The sequence below is a fragment of the Mastacembelus armatus genome, chromosome 6, assembly GCF_900324485.2.
Source record: "Mastacembelus armatus chromosome 6, fMasArm1.2, whole genome shotgun sequence".
NCBI lineage: Eukaryota > Metazoa > Chordata > Actinopteri > Synbranchiformes > Mastacembelidae > Mastacembelus > Mastacembelus armatus.
This window is the reverse complement of record NC_046638.1, coordinates 18,686,581-18,704,846: the sequence shown is the minus strand read 5'-3', so window position 1 is coordinate 18,704,846 and position 18,266 is coordinate 18,686,581. Positions and strand designations below refer to the sequence as shown.

The 18,266-nt window shown below is 39.4% G+C and overlaps 3 protein-coding genes across 3 annotated transcripts; 1 reads left to right on the top strand and 2 right to left on the bottom strand.

Annotated features, from left to right (window-relative positions):
- Positions 1 to 682: 682 nt before the first annotated feature.
- Positions 683 to 5,670, top strand: LOC113132993 (adenosine deaminase 2-A-like). Its single transcript, XM_026311486.1, has 10 exons — positions 683 to 808; positions 1,323 to 1,670; positions 1,790 to 2,009; positions 2,420 to 2,633; positions 2,715 to 2,842; positions 2,942 to 3,032; positions 3,486 to 3,594; positions 4,126 to 4,283; positions 4,400 to 4,602; positions 4,710 to 5,670. Exons 2-10 carry the CDS (start codon positions 1,367 to 1,369, stop codon positions 4,798 to 4,800), a joined length of 1,518 nt encoding a protein of 505 aa, XP_026167271.1. The 5' UTR covers positions 683 to 808; positions 1,323 to 1,366; the 3' UTR covers positions 4,801 to 5,670.
- Positions 5,454 to 10,016, bottom strand: ribc2 (RIB43A domain with coiled-coils 2). Its single transcript, XM_026311488.1, has 7 exons — positions 9,822 to 10,016; positions 7,382 to 7,463; positions 6,790 to 7,095; positions 6,594 to 6,712; positions 5,978 to 6,148; positions 5,676 to 5,842; positions 5,454 to 5,586 (listed from the first exon to the last, which is right to left on the bottom strand). The coding sequence occupies exons 1-7, from the start codon at positions 9,936 to 9,938 to the stop codon at positions 5,517 to 5,519; spliced, it is 1,032 nt and encodes a 343-aa protein (XP_026167273.1). The 5' UTR covers positions 9,939 to 10,016; the 3' UTR covers positions 5,454 to 5,516.
- A 2,024-nt stretch (positions 10,017 to 12,040) lies between these two features.
- LOC113132992 (probable polypeptide N-acetylgalactosaminyltransferase 8) lies at positions 12,041 to 17,737 on the bottom strand. The gene is made up of 11 exons (XM_026311485.1): positions 17,560 to 17,737; positions 16,233 to 16,584; positions 15,975 to 16,141; positions 15,114 to 15,300; positions 14,461 to 14,658; positions 14,194 to 14,308; positions 13,185 to 13,370; positions 12,917 to 13,054; positions 12,739 to 12,831; positions 12,465 to 12,635; positions 12,041 to 12,241 (listed from the first exon to the last, which is right to left on the bottom strand). The coding sequence occupies exons 1-11, from the start codon at positions 17,735 to 17,737 to the stop codon at positions 12,122 to 12,124; spliced, it is 1,905 nt and encodes a 634-aa protein (XP_026167270.1). The 3' UTR covers positions 12,041 to 12,121.
- Between the last annotated feature and the right edge of the window lie 529 nt (positions 17,738 to 18,266).

Here is an 18,266-nt window from a genome sequence, read left to right as displayed (position 1 = left end):
CATCTCATGCTCTTAACCTGTAAGAATCTAACTGGAAAACATAATTGGTCTGACATATTAAAATCAAATGTAAAATTTTATACGGGTATTACAATTAATTGTTTCTTTTAAAACAAAATCAAAGATTTTTTTTTTCCAAGCAGGGGAAACAAAACACTGAAAGCATTTGTTGATAAATTGAATTATATGAATTTTATCTGAAAAACAAACATCAAAACACTCAATTCTCATTAATTATCCCATTTAAGATATTGAAAATGCTTGTTTAAAAATTAGTTTTATTGTAAGACTAAACTTAATTGCGGGTAGCTGCTTCATAACTGGAATACCTTGTAGTCTCTCATCTTCATATTGTTGTGACTGAGAGGGGACCCTGTGGGCAGGTTTAATATTTGTAGACTCACATGTCTGGAATAATTAAAAAACCTTACATGAGTTTTGATAATAAATGCTAATAATAGTGTGACATATTTTATAGTTTGCATTTTTTAAAATATTGCGTTTTTTTATGGTTGGTATAGTTTAATAAACGTGAAATTGTGAAGTATAGACAAAAAATGCATATAAACCCTTCTGCTCGTAAAAGTTTTAAAGTTATCCAAACCTTTGTACATTGCATCCGCCAGTTCGGGTCTGCCTACAGGCCTGGAGCACTTCCGGTGCTTCTCTTTTGCATGTGTTTTGGCTGCTGCGACGCGTTTGCCCTTGTCGGCCACCGTAGAGGCTTCTCATATCCGACACTGTCGTAATAAAAAGGCTCTTGCTAACAAAGGCATATCTATAATATCAGCTGACGCCGCCCAGCAAGGTTTGCGTTTTACAGCAATTGTTATTTGGTTTGTTTACAAGGTGGTCGTGGTCAGCTGTGGATGCGACCCATTGTGCTTTTACTCGTTACAGCGTTACTGTTAAAAGAGTAGCGTTATTTCGCCTATATTGACTTAACCTTCATAACCTCTAAACTCATTTTCAAAGTAAATGCTAATGTAGTTTAAGACTGTGTGTCGAGGTCTGTTTAGCTTGTTGACACGCTGCGTTTCTCGCTTTTTATTTATTGAACTATGAGTCTCCAGGTTTGGACATGACGTTAGATGTTTTCATCCCTGTGATTGGGGGCTTTAATATATGAACAATGATCCATAGTTCATCAGGGCACGTGTAACCATGGCAGAAACACACAACAGCACGTGGCACTTTGTGACGTTATTCCAGCGTATGTTGGACTAGTCACGTGTGTTTTTACCTCACTTACTGTTGTCAAAACCAGCTTTCCTGACTTCTCTGTGGAGGCTAATCCCTGTGATTGTGTTTTTTTCTCATAGCCAGTTCCACACGAACACACACACACACACACACTCCCCGCACCATGTCAGTCCACCTACAGCGCCACCAGGCAGCTGTGGTCTTGTTGTTGCTGGCCTTCCTGCCCAGTGGCCTGACCATCCCAGACCCCAGGCAGAGAGAGGCTCTAATGCAGCTGGAGGCCTCCATGCAGACAGGTGGGCAGACGGTGCTGACTGATGCTGAGCTGCAGCTGGACACTCTTCTGTTTAAAATGAAGCAGGAGGAGATGCTGAGAGCAGACTTCCCTCCTGCCATGCACTTCTTCAAGGCCAGGCACCTCATCAGGACCAGTCCCATCTTCAGTCTGCTGCAGAAGATGCCGAAAGGTATGTTCAGTTAAGGGTATTTCTTGCTGTTTTGTCAGCGTTGTGGAAACACCTCTGTGTATATAATGACAAGTTTGTTAAATTTCAAAGTGAATCTATTCAATAATTCACTGTTTTAGGGGGAGCTCTCCATGTCCATGACTTCTCCATGGTTGATGTAGAGTGGCTGGTAAAGAACGCGACCTATCGGCCACACTGCTACATGTGCCTTACTGACAACCAGTCCATCAGATTCATCTTCTCGTCTAGAAGGCCCAGGCCTCTGTCACATTGCTCTCCCTGGAACCTGCTGGAGACGGTCAGGGCCAAAATGGTCAACACCACAGAGCTAGACAACAGGTGACTTACTCTTTGATGCTGTTCAGAGAGCACAAAGATTTTATTCAGATAATATTGTAGAAATTAGAACAACCTAACACTATGTTTATCACATCCTGACATTGGGTTGTTTTGGAAGCTGCACATGGGAAATAGCTTATGCTTGTCTGCATTGCATATTCTGCGTGTGTTACGGCCACATTTAACAGCACAGACCAATTTTTTTGTAATGTGACATTGGCCAGTAAACACTTTACCAACGCTCGTTCCAGTGACATTTTGGATTACTTGGTTACCCACAAGTAACAAGATGGACCCTCTATTGTGAAATGTTGAGTAATATAATACACATATCACATCAACCTCAGTGAAGTGTAGGTGAGATCGTATAACGGTGCTAAATAACATCGACTTCCTGTCTGCACACTCAGCATCATGGCCAACCTGACACTCTTCACTCATCAGGATCCAGCAACAGTGTACCCCAGCCAGGATGTGGTATGGGACAGGTTTGAACAGATCTTCTTAGCACTGTGGGGTCTGGTCACCTATGCTCCTGTGTTCAGAGACTATTACTACCAAGGCCTCACCGAGATCTACACTGACAATGCCATGTATCTGGAACTGCGAGCTTTACTCCCAGAGGTAACTATATGTCATGTGTAGTGCACAGTCACTGGTCTGTTAACTTATCCCAGCTGTAATGTTGTAGTTTTCTCCTCTCAGATATATGAGTTGGATGGCAGCACTCATGATACAGCCTGGACTCTGAAGACCTACCAGGAGGTCACTAGGCAGTTCAGAGCAGACCACCCAGACTTCTTTGGAGCAAGAATCATCTTCACTGTCCATAGGTGACTACTTAGAAAGCCTTTGAAATGGATGTTGCACATTAGTCTGAAATGCACATCTTTATTTAGCTCACCAATAGACAAAAACATTGTTTTCTTCAGGGGAGTAAATATATCTGTGATGACTGACGCTGTGGAAGAGGCAATGAAGCTGCGGAGAGACTTCCCAGAGTTCCTAGCTGGCTTTGACCTGGTGAGAGGTCATTAGACTGATAACTGCCTGTGGTGCTAAATGTTGTTTGACTTGACTGTGTTGCTCATGACAGTGCAACTCATTAAATCTGTTAAACCAATTTGTGAAACATATAACTATATAGTTTCTGCCATGTACTTTATTTTGACACAATATTATAAAAAAAAGATAAAATTTATCTAGATATATTTAAATGTTGTGAACTGAATAAAGTGGGCGTACAGTCAATCAACAGCTGCTGACCAAATGTCAGACTGTGGTGCAGTTTATTCCACATTCTTCTCATGTAGCATCATTCTCAGGTCACAGTTGGCACAGTTTGTACTGATGAATTTCTGTTTCACTTAGGATGCACAGAAAGGAATTTAACACAAATTACGGACAACTTGCTGAAAGAGCACTTAAATGTGACAGTAATTTGTTGACAAAAGCTTTTACTTTCTGTCTGTACAGGTGGGCCGTGAGGACAAAGGCAGACCCCTGTGGTACTTCAGAGATGCCTTGTCACTGCCAGTTGAGAGAGGAGTCACGCTTCCTTTCTTTTTCCATGCTGGAGAGACAGGTGAGCTCAACACCACCTGATCTGTAGAGTCAGTTCAAACAATAGCCTGTGGCTCAGAACCAAATTTCAGTGCAACAATAATTAATACATCTGGGTGTAAATTTCAAGCAGAATTTTAAACATGTATCGTCAAAGTGTTTACATTTAAAACGGTCCCTAATAGATCATGGAGAAGGATAGACTCTTATTTAGTGTTTGAATGTTTTATTAATCACACGCCCAAGAAATACATTTTTATTAGGGATTAGTATGGTGAGTTGAAGAGTTAAATAAACATAGGCTAGAACTTGAAAACAAAACTGTACTTGCTGTATCCCTAAAACAAAATTTAAAAAGTCATGCAAATAACAATATTTTATCTGCTAGAAAATCCACAGTATGTTTTTGTCCTATTCTGCTGCTCAAACTGCTGCAGAACCAGAGATGAAATCTTTTCCAAGATTAGAACTCAGGAACAGCAAACACAAGTCATCTAAGAACAATTATCCTCTGTTATATATCCTCTGCATTTTTGTTTTCTATTTCATGTAGATCTTGAGGGCACAGAGGTTGACCAGAACTTATTGGATGCCCTTTTGTTGAACACTTCACGCATCGGCCATGGGTTTGCTCTCCTTCGCCACCCAGTGGCCAGAGATCTGTCCAGGAAGAAGGGGGTTGCTGTGGAGGTTTGCCCCATCTCCAACCAGGTAGGTTGGACATGCTTGTTTTGTGAGCCATACTGTGCTATTAAATTATACTTGCATTTTCCACCTACTGGAGTGCATTAATATAAACAAATATCTCCTTTCATATTTTCATGTAGGTGTTGAAGTTGATAAATGACATGCGAAACCATCCAGCAGCTGCTCTGATGTCAGAGAACCATCCGGTAGTTATCAGTTCTGATGACCCTGCAATATTTGGGGCCTCTGGTCTCTCCTATGACTTCTATGAAGCTTTTGTGGGGTTTGGTGGGCTCAGACCTCATATAGCCTTTCTAAAAGAGATTGCCGTAAACTCTATTAGGTGAGGTTCTGTTGAGATTTACCAATTTCCATTGGTCTGTGTGTGTTCACATGCTTTAAACCATAGTCAGCTGACTGCTCACTGACATTTCCCTGTCTATCTTCCAGGTATAGTTCTTTGGCCCCAAAGCAGCAGGAGGAAGCACTGGCTCTGTGGCAGAAAAAATGGGATAAATTTGTCTCTGAGATAACACAATAAGTTTGTCTTGGACAAAACAAAAGCCTGGAATCTTTGTAACATTGTCTTTAGGGCAATATTTAAATGCCTCTGTGTTTCTTTTGAGAAATGGCTGCCATATATGAATTATAAATGGAAAATTTCAACATGTAACAGTTGAGAAAGGGCTAAAGTCAGTAATGAATGATGAATTGGCCAATGTGAATCAGGCTGTTACTAAACATATGAAACATCTCCAATCAAAAGCGTAATTTAATTAAAAATTCTTTGCACTTTAAAAATCAGGTTTGTCTAGGTTTTGGGGGCCAGTAACTGCTAAACAGCAGTGGGAGCTGGTTGAGGTGCTAAATGTTGTTTGATTTTGACTTGACTGTGTGTGTTGGTGACTTAGTGTAAGTTTTATGTTTAAAACAAACTTTTAGATTTCATAGATGTAAAAGATGATGGCACAACTCATTACTGCGATATGTAACTATATCATTTCTGCCATATACTATTTTTGACAATGGTATTAAAAAAATCATCAGATTTATCTAGACATATTTAAATGTTGTGAACTGAATGAAGTGGGCGTACAGTCAATCAACAGCTGCTGACCAAATGTCAGACTGAAGTGGGTGTACTTAAAAACAGCTGTTGATGGAGTGTGTGATGCAGTTTATTCTGCACTCTTCTCATGTAGCATCATTCTCAGTACTTATCCGCTGTAATGAGTTATTGGGGCAGTATTTCCTCCATCATCTGCTGCAGGAGTTGAATTTAGAGAAGAAGCTGTTGTCAATGTATCCTCTTTCAATGTCAGGTTTCCTTAAAATGACATGAATTTAGAAACGCAGTGAGACAATATACTCTGTGTGGACTTTAATGAAGTGGATTGTTTTCTAAATGGTACTGACTGTTGTTTGTGTGCTTCGGCCAGTTTCATGTTGGTGCTGTCCAGGTGTCGTCTCAGCTCCTTGTTCAGTTTTGCCTGCTGCCTCTCTATTAGCAGAGCTGTACGAGCCGAGTCCAAGCGGATCCGATCATGTTGCTCCTTTTCTTGCTGCTTCTCTAATTCCATTCTCTGAACATGCACAGATGACACACACACGCGCACACACACACACACACACACACAATTAGTGAACAGGTTCCTGTTGAACTGCTTTTTAAATTATTAAAAACATAATGTGTTTGAACTCATTAGTTCCAGGTGTACCCTTTTCTCTTCTATCTGATATTTCTGGAACTGGACGATCTGCTGCAGGCTCTCTGGAGGGACTCTCCTATCGTTGCTGGGGCAAAGACCAGGCACTCCCATCATCCCCATGCTGGCCTTATTGTCTTCACAATTAAGCTCCTTCACCTGATGTTTCTCTTTAGTCTTCGCCTGTAACCAGCAATAATGTGAGTAAAATAGAATATGGCATCACTGCATCTCATAGTTCAGTTTGAATCCAAAGTTTAGTTGCACTTTAAAAACATCTAATAGAGGTTAATGCCACATAACACAGACCAAATGCATCATGCATTATTAGAAGTGGGTAGAACCACCTCATCTGTTCCATTCATGCACCAACTGAAGTGTGCTTAAGTGTATTCTGTATGTTTAGAAATTGTGTTCTTAAGACAATCTCCATTGTTCAATGTCATTCATACAGTTAAAATGTATGGCAAAGGCAAAGGCAAATAGCACCTTTCATACACTATGCAATTCAAAGTGCTATGCACCTCCTGGTGTTCTCCACCTTAAGGCCTCCTTTTGTTGCCTTTAAGGATTTCACCTTAAAAAGCAAGTTTAACCCCCTTCATCTGACAAAGAGACAAAGACTCACCTTAGCCAGATTGTACTCTTTAATGGACATGGCTGCTGCTTTTCTCCTCTCCATCTCAAGGCTCTGAAGCTGCAGAACTTTATTGTCCAGTTCTGCTCTGCCTTGGTCATGGTGCTGCTCTGTAGACCAGTAGAGAAGTTGAAGTGAGTATGTATGAGCTGAGGAGTGTGTATAGCACCTCTTTGAACAAACCTACCTTCCAGTTGTTGTTGGTGCCTCTGTGCTGCATGCTCACTCTGCTGCTGGATGAGCCACTCTCTCAGCTGCTCTCTCTGTTTCTTTAGTCTGCTTTTACTCTCCAGGTCCTCACCCACCAGCCCAGGGGGCATCATCTGTGCATCACCTATGTCTGTTTTTCTACAGTGGTCTAGGTTGTTCAGGTCATTCTCCTGCTGGCACTGATGCTGGTAGTTGACAATAGCCTTTTCGATTGCACGCTTCTCCTTCACTTGTCTGCTATGGAGAATGGAAGCTACTTTGCTGTTATGGAGCATGTCAGCAGCTATATAGAGATAAAACACATCGCCACACATACAGCACAATTAACTCCATTAGAAATTATGCATTTCCAAAAGGCGGATCTTAAAAAACAGAGACTTCCTTTTGTCATTGGATATCGACTGTTTGCTATCGTTGAGTGATAGAACAGTATTCAGTTTGCTTGTTTTGTTAACTGCTAGGCTGTTTTCTGTGAGAACTTATTTACCCAGAACCCTAGATGCTTCAATAAAACAAATTTAAAAAAATCAGTGAAGTCTGGTAATATTAGGTAATGGCCTTTAACTCACCATATGCATTTTGTTTCTCTTTTTCAGCCTCTTCTTGTTTCTTCTTCTCTTTCACCTGCATGTCAAGGCCTTCCTTGTCAAGCTGTGAAGCAACAGCACAGACACCTTAGATGTCTGTTAAAATGTTTTCAGATATGTTTAACACTGAGCCTCTGACTGGCCTCTCTGTCTTCTCTCACAAACCCATCTGTGTTCATGTTCATGTTCATTTTATATCAACACTTTTTTCAATTTTCATATGTTTTCATTAACTGTTTTATCATTTTCCAACTGTTTACATTTGCAACTAGGAAATGGAAACTTGTGTCTAGTCAACCAACCTCAGTTTAGTAGTGTTAGCATTTAATTGGCATTTAATTGAACATTAAGCGGAATTGTCAATATTGTACTTAGGTGTTATTTTCACAACAAATTGTCACTTACTATGATTAGTAACTTGCATGTTAACATAATTAAGATGGAATTGGTCATCCTATAAAGGAACCTATTTATGAATAAAAAAATAGCTGCTGAGTGACCACAGTATGTCCATATTTCACAGAATAATCAAATATGTTTAAAAGTTCAAATATTCTTGCTGTAAACATGACAATCACTGCTAGATTCCTGATTAGTATTGGGACGTCATAGCACCCAACTATTTTGAGATGAAGACAGAATCTGAGCAGAGCAAAATGAAATACGTTTCAGCAGAGTTGCATCTTTCACTCCATAGGATTCAAGTGTAAATAATGATTTTTAAACATTCACTGCCCCAACACTCACTTAAACATTTGCACCAAGACCAGTCCTAATTACATTGTCCTACTGGAACAGATTGTTTTATGGGCACACATTATTATCTTCATCCTGTGTGTTTTGAAGTCATGGCCATGGAATATGTTCTCTCAATGTCAGCAGAAGTACTGTGTGTACTGGTGCGTTTGCAGTTATAGCAGAGCAGAGGTGAAGCTGTTAGAGATCAGAAGACCTGGAGCAATGTGAAAGAATGTGGCTCTTGTGAATAAATAATGGTTAATGCTTTACTTTAAATGATCAGAGGGCAGCATGGTGGATGAGTGGTTAGCACTCATGCCTCACAGCAAGAAGGTCATGGGTTTGCAACCCGGCCTTTCTGTGTGGAGTCTGCATGTTCTCCCTGTGCTTGTGTGGGTTTTCTCCAGGTACTCTGGTTTCCTCCCACAGTCCAAAAACATGTATGTCAGGTTGATTGGTGACTCTAAATTGCCCATAGGAGTGAGTGTGAGTGTGTGAGGTTGTTTGTCTCTATGTGGCCCTGTGATGGACTGGTGACCTGTCCAGGGTGTACCCCTGCCTTTCACCCAAAGAGAGCTGGGACAGGCTCCAGCAGATCCCTGTGACCCTGGCCTTCAGGAAAAAACGGGTATAGAAAATGGATGGATAATACCAGATTTTCATTTCTCATACAAAAAAAATGTAAGTTTACTTGCACTTAATAACTTTGTTTACAATTGGGAATTTAATACAACATATTTTGAACAGAATAAAGAAAATGAATACATGCAATTAATTTTGCTTTCATTTAAATTTTTAATTAAAATTATTTTCTAAGTTTTCATATTGAATTGTCAAACTTTACCTTATTTATTTTGTGCCTTGTGGCTGCTGGTTTCTGTGAGAGCTAAGACAAGTTTCAGTGACAATAATCTAATATCTTATATCTTCTTTTATTTTATCTTATACCATCTTATCTTGGTGTCATGGTGTCCTCACTTTTAATAGTAGGACTACTGGGGGGAGACTGACTTACTGTGAAAGGGGACGGTAGACTTTCAGGACCGTGGACAGAGACCCAGGCCTGCACCAGCAGGAGGCCAACTCTCCTTTCATCAGTTTCATCATCTGTTCATTTATCACTGTAATATCATTGACCTTCTCAATAAACCCTGTGTAATAAATCGTCTTCTCTGAGGACTGTTTCCTCTTCACAGCCACTTTGTCGGTGATCCTTTACCTCTCTCTAATGTTTTGACTCAGCGCAGTGTCTCTGCTATCTAACCTCTGGCCTCTAAACAGGTCAAAGAGTCTTAAGATATAATCAGCATCACAACTCCTCCATCTTAAAGGAAATCCCTTAGAGCCCCTCAACAATCACACTGAGCCACCAACAGCTCATACTGTAACTTAAGGAGGGCTCAATGATTCAGGTCAACTTTATACGAGTCTAGGTCCAACACAGCAGAGAGATAAAGAACAAGGACAGGACAATACACACAATGAAATGATAAAAATACCAAGTTGGTGTAAGTTTCTCTTATAACAGATAATTATTGACCGAGCTTGGTTGTGCTTTTAACTAATTCGTCTGATCGAGCTCCGCGTCGTGTTTTGTGTTGCAGGTCAATGCGGAAGGCTGACGTTACACTACGATAGAACTTAGCATCCTTTGCTAGCGTTAACCTAAGCTGCGGACACTCACCCCAATGCTCCGGACTTTGTCATTAAAGATCCGTCCTTGTCTCTCAGTCTCCGTGTGTCGACGCCTCCGCAGAGTGGCCCTGTTGTTACAGTCTGAGGCTAGTTCAGCGTTAAGCATTTTGACGTAAACACTGAATAAACCGCGTTAACGCTGCAAAAGGACTCGTTCTTCCCGAGACACGACTAAACTAAAATTTCAAACACACTGGTTGCTAAGAGACCAGACTGAGCACATGTTTTAAGAAAGTGAGTATCTGGAACCACTAAAAAAACTGCAGGCAAAGTTGAATAGAAGGGTTAGGATGCACAGGATAGGAACAGGAAAGACATCTTAAATTAAAATTGGATTTATATCTTTATATCAGTGTTATTTTAAATTGTCTGAGTTGTAGCTCAGTTTTAGTTTTTAATATTAACATTGTTTTGACCTTCTTCTGTTTGTAAATTACTTTGTTTATTTGTGTGTGTATTGGAATATATATATATATTTTCTGAAACTTGTATAGCTGCTGTCTTGGCCACATCGTCAATGTAACAGAAATTCTTAGCCTCAATTGATGTCTACCTGGTTAAATCAAGATACATAGAGCTATTAAATTTAACAGGATTAGTGTCCACAATAACTGCTGCACATTTCCTAGTTTGGGTGTCACCTTCTGATACCCAGAGAGAAGAATGAACAGAATATATTTGTTTTAAAAATACCATCTGTTAAGACAAATATATTCTGTAGGCTACATTATTTTCTCTGTAAAACACCTTTTGTACTATCCACCTTTCATTTGCAACTTTCTGACAGAAAAATCTGTTATATATTATATATATATTTTAGAGGTCCTGACCATTGTATGACCCAATAAAGCTTTTGGCTCTTATTTTCTGTTAGAATTAAAACATCAGCCAGTTTTATAAATCCATTTTATTTCCAACTTGATAAAGAAAAAACAATTATTTGAAAACATTTGCTGGCCCACACTGAGCAGTCCTGAAAATAATTTTTTTTGAGAAAACAACCTGAATATCCCCATGGAGAAACAAAGGCTATTCGTTACTTTGGTGCAGCAAGCTCGCAGAAAACACCAAGATCCATTATATACTCAAAATAATATGCAATATACTGCACACTCAAGTCTTTATGCAGTACCTCAAGTACTGTTAATTCTACACAAGTGGAGCATTTATTTTGTTTCCTTTAACCACCCACACCATGTTTCAAAGCAAATAATCCAGATCCATGAGAAACACAACACTTTCACACACATGAAAATTCTATCTGACACATAAAATGTGTCATATCAATAAACCATTAAAATACAGTTGGGTTTTAAACAACTAAATGTTATTATATTGTATAAAAGTAACTGGTCAGTTATGAGATGGCTTACTGTAACAAAGCTAAGGACAAGGGGATTTTATATTTAATAGGTACTGATAATTACTATACAAGTAAATTCAATTTAACCATCTATCATGACTCTTACAAATATTCTCACAAGCACAAGCCTGAAAAGCCTGTTTAAATAACAGGTTATGAAAAGTGTTAAATTAAAATAGTTTACTAATTTATCCAGGTCTTCATGGGAAGGGTGAATTCTATGGCCTTCCCTGGTTACACCTCTATACTGATGAATTTCATATTGGGAATTCATGCTCAAATTTCAGAAAAAAACCCATTTTATTTTCTCTCAAGCCACATAACTTATAACTTCACTGGCCTTTCCTTTATTTTCAGAATGTATTGCTGGCCTGGATTTATGTGATAATGTAATCTGTAAAAGACAAAGTTGTGTTAATTATCTGTCATTGTCATAGTGTTAGACATAAACAACAAACTGTTGTCCTATTTAATCTGATCAGCACACCTGGTAAAAACACACATACATCTAATCATTGGTTATAATTTTGAACCCAGAAACATGAACAGAATCAAACCCAACACTATGGGATTTTTTTTCACTTCTCCCAATTTACATATTGTAAAATGAAGACATATGGAACTTTTATTATTGGAGCAAAAGACCATTTAACATCAGTTTAGGCTTAATGTAATCACTTAATGTATTAAATGTTTAATAAAGTAAGCAGTTAATCAAAAATGTCATAATAAATAATTATTTATAGCTTTATTTTGATAAATAAGGTTTACAAAATGTTTTAAGGGAAATGTCAGTCAAATAATCAAATAACTGTTTAATAATAAACAGTTGTCACACTTGACTGACTACATTTCCCATATTGTGGTATGGTTAACCACTGACCTATGAGCTGAGAAGTGCACTTGTTGTTGCCCACACAGATGTTTTAAAAGGCTTTGATTATGTTTTGGATTTCCCATCTTTGGCCAGAGCATTCCTGTATTAGAAGTTTTCCCTTTATAATCTCCAGACATCTTTTTGTCTGTCTGTTCTTCAGTTCTTTACCCTAGAAAAGAGAAAGGTGTCAAAAATACTGTGGTGCAGTATTTGCTCTTTTCATACTGACACAGCCACAGTAAAGACTTTTAAGCTATATGGTCAACTACACCTAAACTAAACTATGCTCTAATTGCAGAGAGGCAACAGACACTTTGTTGACCCTTTTATTAACGTACATATTTCTTCAGCATTTTCTGTGACATCAATATACGACTTGTATTTTATATTACCTGAGTGAAGTCCCAGTATATCCCCATTCCTTTCTGCAAAGCCTCTTTGCAATTGTAAAGGCCCGGCTCAGTTTCTTTATTGCCGGGGTCACTTAGACACCTGTTGTCACTGTTCTTGTGGGACTTGATGCCGCCGATGTAGAGCTCACCGTTTGCACGATAATAAGTAAACTAAAAAGAGAAAAAGGTCAGAAGGTAGATTGCGCAGTAGAAAGAAGGATTCTGATGATCTAATATAATCATCTTAAGAAAACCCCTTAGCTACATAACTTACCTGAGGTCCATAATAGTGGCAAGGGTAGGCGATGGGTGTGTGACCTGGTACTGGACCTTGGTCTAAACACATGCTGGCATTAAGATTCTTCATCTGTCAGTGGGGTAATGAGGCTTGTTGTCAGTGAAACTTGTCATGAACACCCACCCCCCAGTACCAGCACTTTAACTCAACTTACTCCTCCATAGGCAAGCAGGTTGTCCCAGGGATCTAACTTAGGATACACATTTTCCAGGTACCATTTAAAAGGTTTACATTTTAACCTCTCTCTGAGTTTTTTCCTCTCAGAGATATCTCCTATGTCAATTCCATGATTCTGCAGAGGCAAAGATTTTTACTATTATTTTACTTAAATTGAAATTATTATTTACAGTCAGTCATAAATATCTACTTAAAAGTGTGTAAGTTTCATGTCATAAGAGGATATCATAATTTTTGCTCAGTACCTCAAATGGCAAGTTCCAAGCCAAGTTGACGTTGTGTTTGTACTCATCCATCCAGACTTCTGCTACTCTCAGAGCATTTCTTTTCACAGCAGGATCCAGGTTTAACAGGTAGGGTTTGTGGAATCTCGCAATGTGTCCGATCTTGGAGCATGGAACTACTTCAATACTCCCTCCGCATGTCCACACCTATTTGAGTGCGAAGTATGAGTAAAAATGGAGCTACTTATACATTTACAATCAGTGTGCAGTACTGCCAATTCATATTTGAATGATTTAAAACAATTTGTTAATCCCTAAACCATGACACATGGCAGCCATGAGACCACAAGGAGTTACCGTTCCAAGTACAATAAAAAACACAAAATATAACCACAAAATATTTTCACACTTTTTCAGATTTACTAAGCTATATAAAACAGCTTACATTTGTTGACTTGGTTGACTTGTTGACTTTTGTTGACTTGACTGGTGCTGGTAAGTGGATTTTGGTACCTGACTAGCCATTTCCCACTGGCTCTTTCTATTTATGAAGGTAAGTTAACTGGCATTAGCCTTATTTTTCCACAGTTATGACAGTGATTTTGAGAGTGGTATTAATCTCAACAAGAGAGCAAATAGATGTTATTTCCCAAAATATAAAACTAAGCACTTAAGCACAAATATCTGTTGCACTCATTACAAGTGTTTATGGTACCAATGTAAGCTAAATGGCTTCCAGTTATATTTTCATATTTACCCTGCAAATATTAGATAGGTAACTCTTAAGAAACGAAATCATTTTAATTCTCAAAACTGATTTCTTAAAGGATTATTAGCTTTCTGTAAGCTCTGTAGCTTTCTAGGAAGGTGTATTTTAGAAATCCATGGGTTTCAAAGCTTATCAGATGGCAAACATGCACAGCTGTTAATAAATAATAGTTTTACAATAATTTTACAATGCCAGAAAAATATTATCCTTTAGTGCAGTGAGTGATTTTTCTCTTGCTGCAACTTGCTGACATTAACTTACACGAATTCCCATCTCAACATTTTCTCCACCGTAAATTTCCATTCCTTCATCTAGGACTCCAATTTCCCCAAGAAACTTCCTATCAGCAACCATTATTCCCATGAGTGATGGGCTCCTGAGGAGACAGATGAAAACTGTCACTACTGTACCTTTAAGCATCTTTTACATAATGTACCAAAACTGAACTCTTGGATCATCAAGGATATCTTGTTATCCAAGACCCTTTTGTTTTATTTATTTATAAATCAGAAGACTGATTTAACTTACTTCCCAGGCAGTGAGCCATCGTTGACCTTGTAGTACTCGGGTGAAAAACTCTCATACATGCACCACAAAGCCCAGTCGAAGCCTTGTGCTGCCGGATAGTAATTTGTAACATTGAGGTCATCAAAGTTGACTCTGTCAAATACAGGGGACACCACCACTGTTCTGTCGTCTTTGATACGTGCCAGCAGTGGTTCAGCCCTGCAATTAGGAGAAAGGAAGATAAGCCATTCACACATCACTGCAACAAACACCCTTAGTAACATTTTTTAATGTGTCATTACTGAAGAGTTACTGGTGAGACCTCTGGTTCAAAATGTCTATCTTCTTATGCAACATGGTTGTAACTTATAAACAGGCACAGAAAGTGTTGGGTGATTGAGCTAAAAAAAGGTTCACTACTGATGCTTAGATGTAGCTAATGTCAATCAAATAAACCAAATAAATAAAACAAAAAAAGTTTTTTCCATATAGCATGCCACACTGCTGCAATTGATTGCCACTTTACAAATGAGTCTGTAACTAGATGGTTCCTAGGCTGAGCAACACTCTCATTACCTTCTTATAGCATCTTTAATGTCCTTAGTATCAGTGACAGAAAGTGCTACACTATACAGTGTATACAAGCATGTGCAATAGTTTAGCCATATTCTCACCACATCTCATGGACTTCGATGTGTGCATCCAGGATGGCCACCACGTCAGCAGTAGCAGCCCTCCACCCAGAGGCTCTGGCATGAGCGAGCCCTCGCTGCTCAGTGTGCCTCACTCGAGCAATGCGAAGAGATGGGTTCTGCTCCTCAAGCGACTTCACGTATATGTCAAGTTCCCCCTTCAGGTTTTCTGAGTTGAAGGAGAATATGGACATACAATAGGGAGAAAGAGTTTAACAGAGGGGAAAGCACAGTGGATGAGTGGTTAGCACTGTTGCCTCACAGCAAGAAGGGTCTGGGTTCACGACCCATCAGGGGTCTTATGTTGGGTTCTGACGAGATGAAGATTTTGGGAAAATATACTTACCTTCTCTCTTGCTGAGAGGCAGATGATTAAGATCACTACCACTCTCATATGTGTCTTGTAAAATAAGGCTATTGCCAGAAACCAGTTAGCTTAGCAAAACAATTAGAAGCAGTTGGAAACAAGCAGTGGGTAATAATCACCTACAAGAACCACATGAGGCCGATTATGTGCTGAAGAATTCCAGGCTGTGAAAGTGCAGGCAGGTGTTTTTTTTCTTTCACTTTGGACAGAACCAGGTTAGCTGTTTACTCTGTATGTCATGTATAGTGTGTTCGTATTCGACCTGAAATCTAATATTAGAGTGCTGTATGCTCCTTTAAATGGCTGATTACTGTCAATGGTTTGCAAAAACTGCATAGGAAAATCAGTAGCAGTGACATTTGCATAATAAACCTGTTTTTCAACATCTCCTGCCTCTGTCTATAAACACTACATGAGCTTGTCTTTAGCTAATGTGTGTTTACACAATCTGATCTGTTTACAACCAACTAACTAACCATTAGAGCTGTTGTCATCCACCATTATTATCTCCTTGAGTAGGTTTTTAGGAGTGCGGTCAATGATGCTGCGCAGGGCTCTTTGGATGACAGACAGGGCTTCATTCAGGTAGATCAACACCACTGCGAGACTTGGCAGGTCCTTTGGATAGCTCTTTTTCAAACACCTGAAACATCAACAGGAAGGTGAAGGCTTTAATTATCAAACTAGAACTAAAACGGTCTAACTGAAAGACAGTAAATATAAAGCCAGTGTACCTTGGATCTCTGGTTTCTGGGAGAGGTCGATGTAGGGGAAGGCGATCACTGAGAAAAACATTGTATCCATACTTCTCAAAGAGACTCTGTGCCTCTTTTTGGTCATCCTCAGAAAGATTGTTCCCCCACTCTGACCAAATGAAGAGAACAGAGTTGGGGAACAGTTTTTTGGGTGTTTTCTCTTTGGGGGTCTCTTCTTTGTTCTGGATGTTTGTCTTGGGTTGCTCATTCTGCTCTGGCTGCTTTTGGACAGGTGGTTTTTGGACTGCAGCTTTCATCTTTCTGTCTCTGTCATCTTCAAGCATTTTCTGAATGGCATCCTGCTTTTTCTCAATAGCTTGGAGTACAATGTCTTGATACATTTGAGAGAACATGGGTGACAGGGAGAAAACAAAATGAGCCAGAAGCAGTATCCTTTAAGCAGTATCCCTTAAGCAGTATCCCATCACATAAATGAGATGTTATCATAAAAAGTACAGTATTTGGTGAAATTGATCCATGTTGAACTCATTATGGAAACATCATAGGTGTATTGGATGAACTGGTAAAGTCAGGGGAGGATTAAATATTTGGTGAAATGCAGTGCACATACAGTATCTCACAGAAGTGAGATTTTTGTAAATAATTTATTTGATCTTTTCATGTGACAACACTGAAGAAATGACACTTTGCTACAATGTAAAGTAGAGAGTGTACAGCTTGTATAACAGTGTTAATTTGCTGTCCCCTCAAAATAACTCAACACACAGCCATTAATGTCTAAACCGCTGGCGACAAACGTGAGTACACCCCTAAGTGAAAATGTCCAAATTGGGCCCAATTAGCCATTTTCCGTCCCCGGTGTCATGTGACTCGTTAAGTGTTACAAGGTCGCAGGTGTGAATGGGGAGCTGGTGTGTTAAATTTGGTGTTATTGCTCTCAGTCTCTCATACTGGTCACTGGAAGTTCAACATGGCACCTCATGGCAGAGAACTCTCAGAGGATCTGAAAAAAAGAATTGCTGCGCCACATAAAGATGGCCCAGGCTATAAGAAGATTGCCAAGACCCAGAAACTGGGTTTCCTCAGAGAAAGACAAAATAATAGATCGCAGCATCTACTCCAAAAGTTGAAACATTTTTTTTTAATCGAACCATTAACCAAGTGAAGAGCGACCCGACCAGCACCAACATCCCTCTGAAGCTAAATCAAATTTAATCATATTTTATATGATTTTTATACATTTTTTGATTTTATACATCTTTCCAACTGCTATAAAGTGAGTAACTGGTTAAACCCAAAAGGAACTTACACTTTGGTTAGAGGAGAAATAATTGCTGTTACTCACAGAGATTGCTTTCTTCTTCTTTAGGAAAACTCTCGGGGGCTGTCCCACGTGGCTTATCTGCCTCTTTTTCGGGCGATGTTTTGCACTCAGAGCCGCTTTTTAAATACATTCCCAGGTAAACCAAGAGCCCAACGCCCCCTAATATGAAGACTGACCGCTGTAAACACACTGCTCTCATGTTGGAAACGCACTGACTGGCACCCAGCAGAGAGGGACACCTGGTATTTCATAGGCGGGGTTTGCATCCCCTACAGCTGAACACTGTCAGCACATTGAGTGTAGGTCATATACATTTATATCACCTATTCTACACTATTTATTACTAGCTGGGATGCGCAAAGATATTGACTTGTACATTCAGTGATTCAGCTCTGTGAGTACTTAAACACAATCAGCAGGTTCAAGTCAACTTCTAACAGCAGTTAAACAAGAGCAGCACCCGCCAGCCGGCGAGGCAATGTGAAGACACACACACACACACACACACACACACACACACACACACACACACACACACACACACACACACACACACACACTGATTCCATTCTCAGTGAAAAATATGAAAGACAGACAATACCATTAGAGCACTAGAGTGGCAGGACAAGTAGCTTTATGATGTTAATGGCTGTCTGGAAAATACATAGAATTTTTTTTCTTTCATCTGCTCCCATTCTTGGGAACCACAGCGGATCAATTTGTCCACA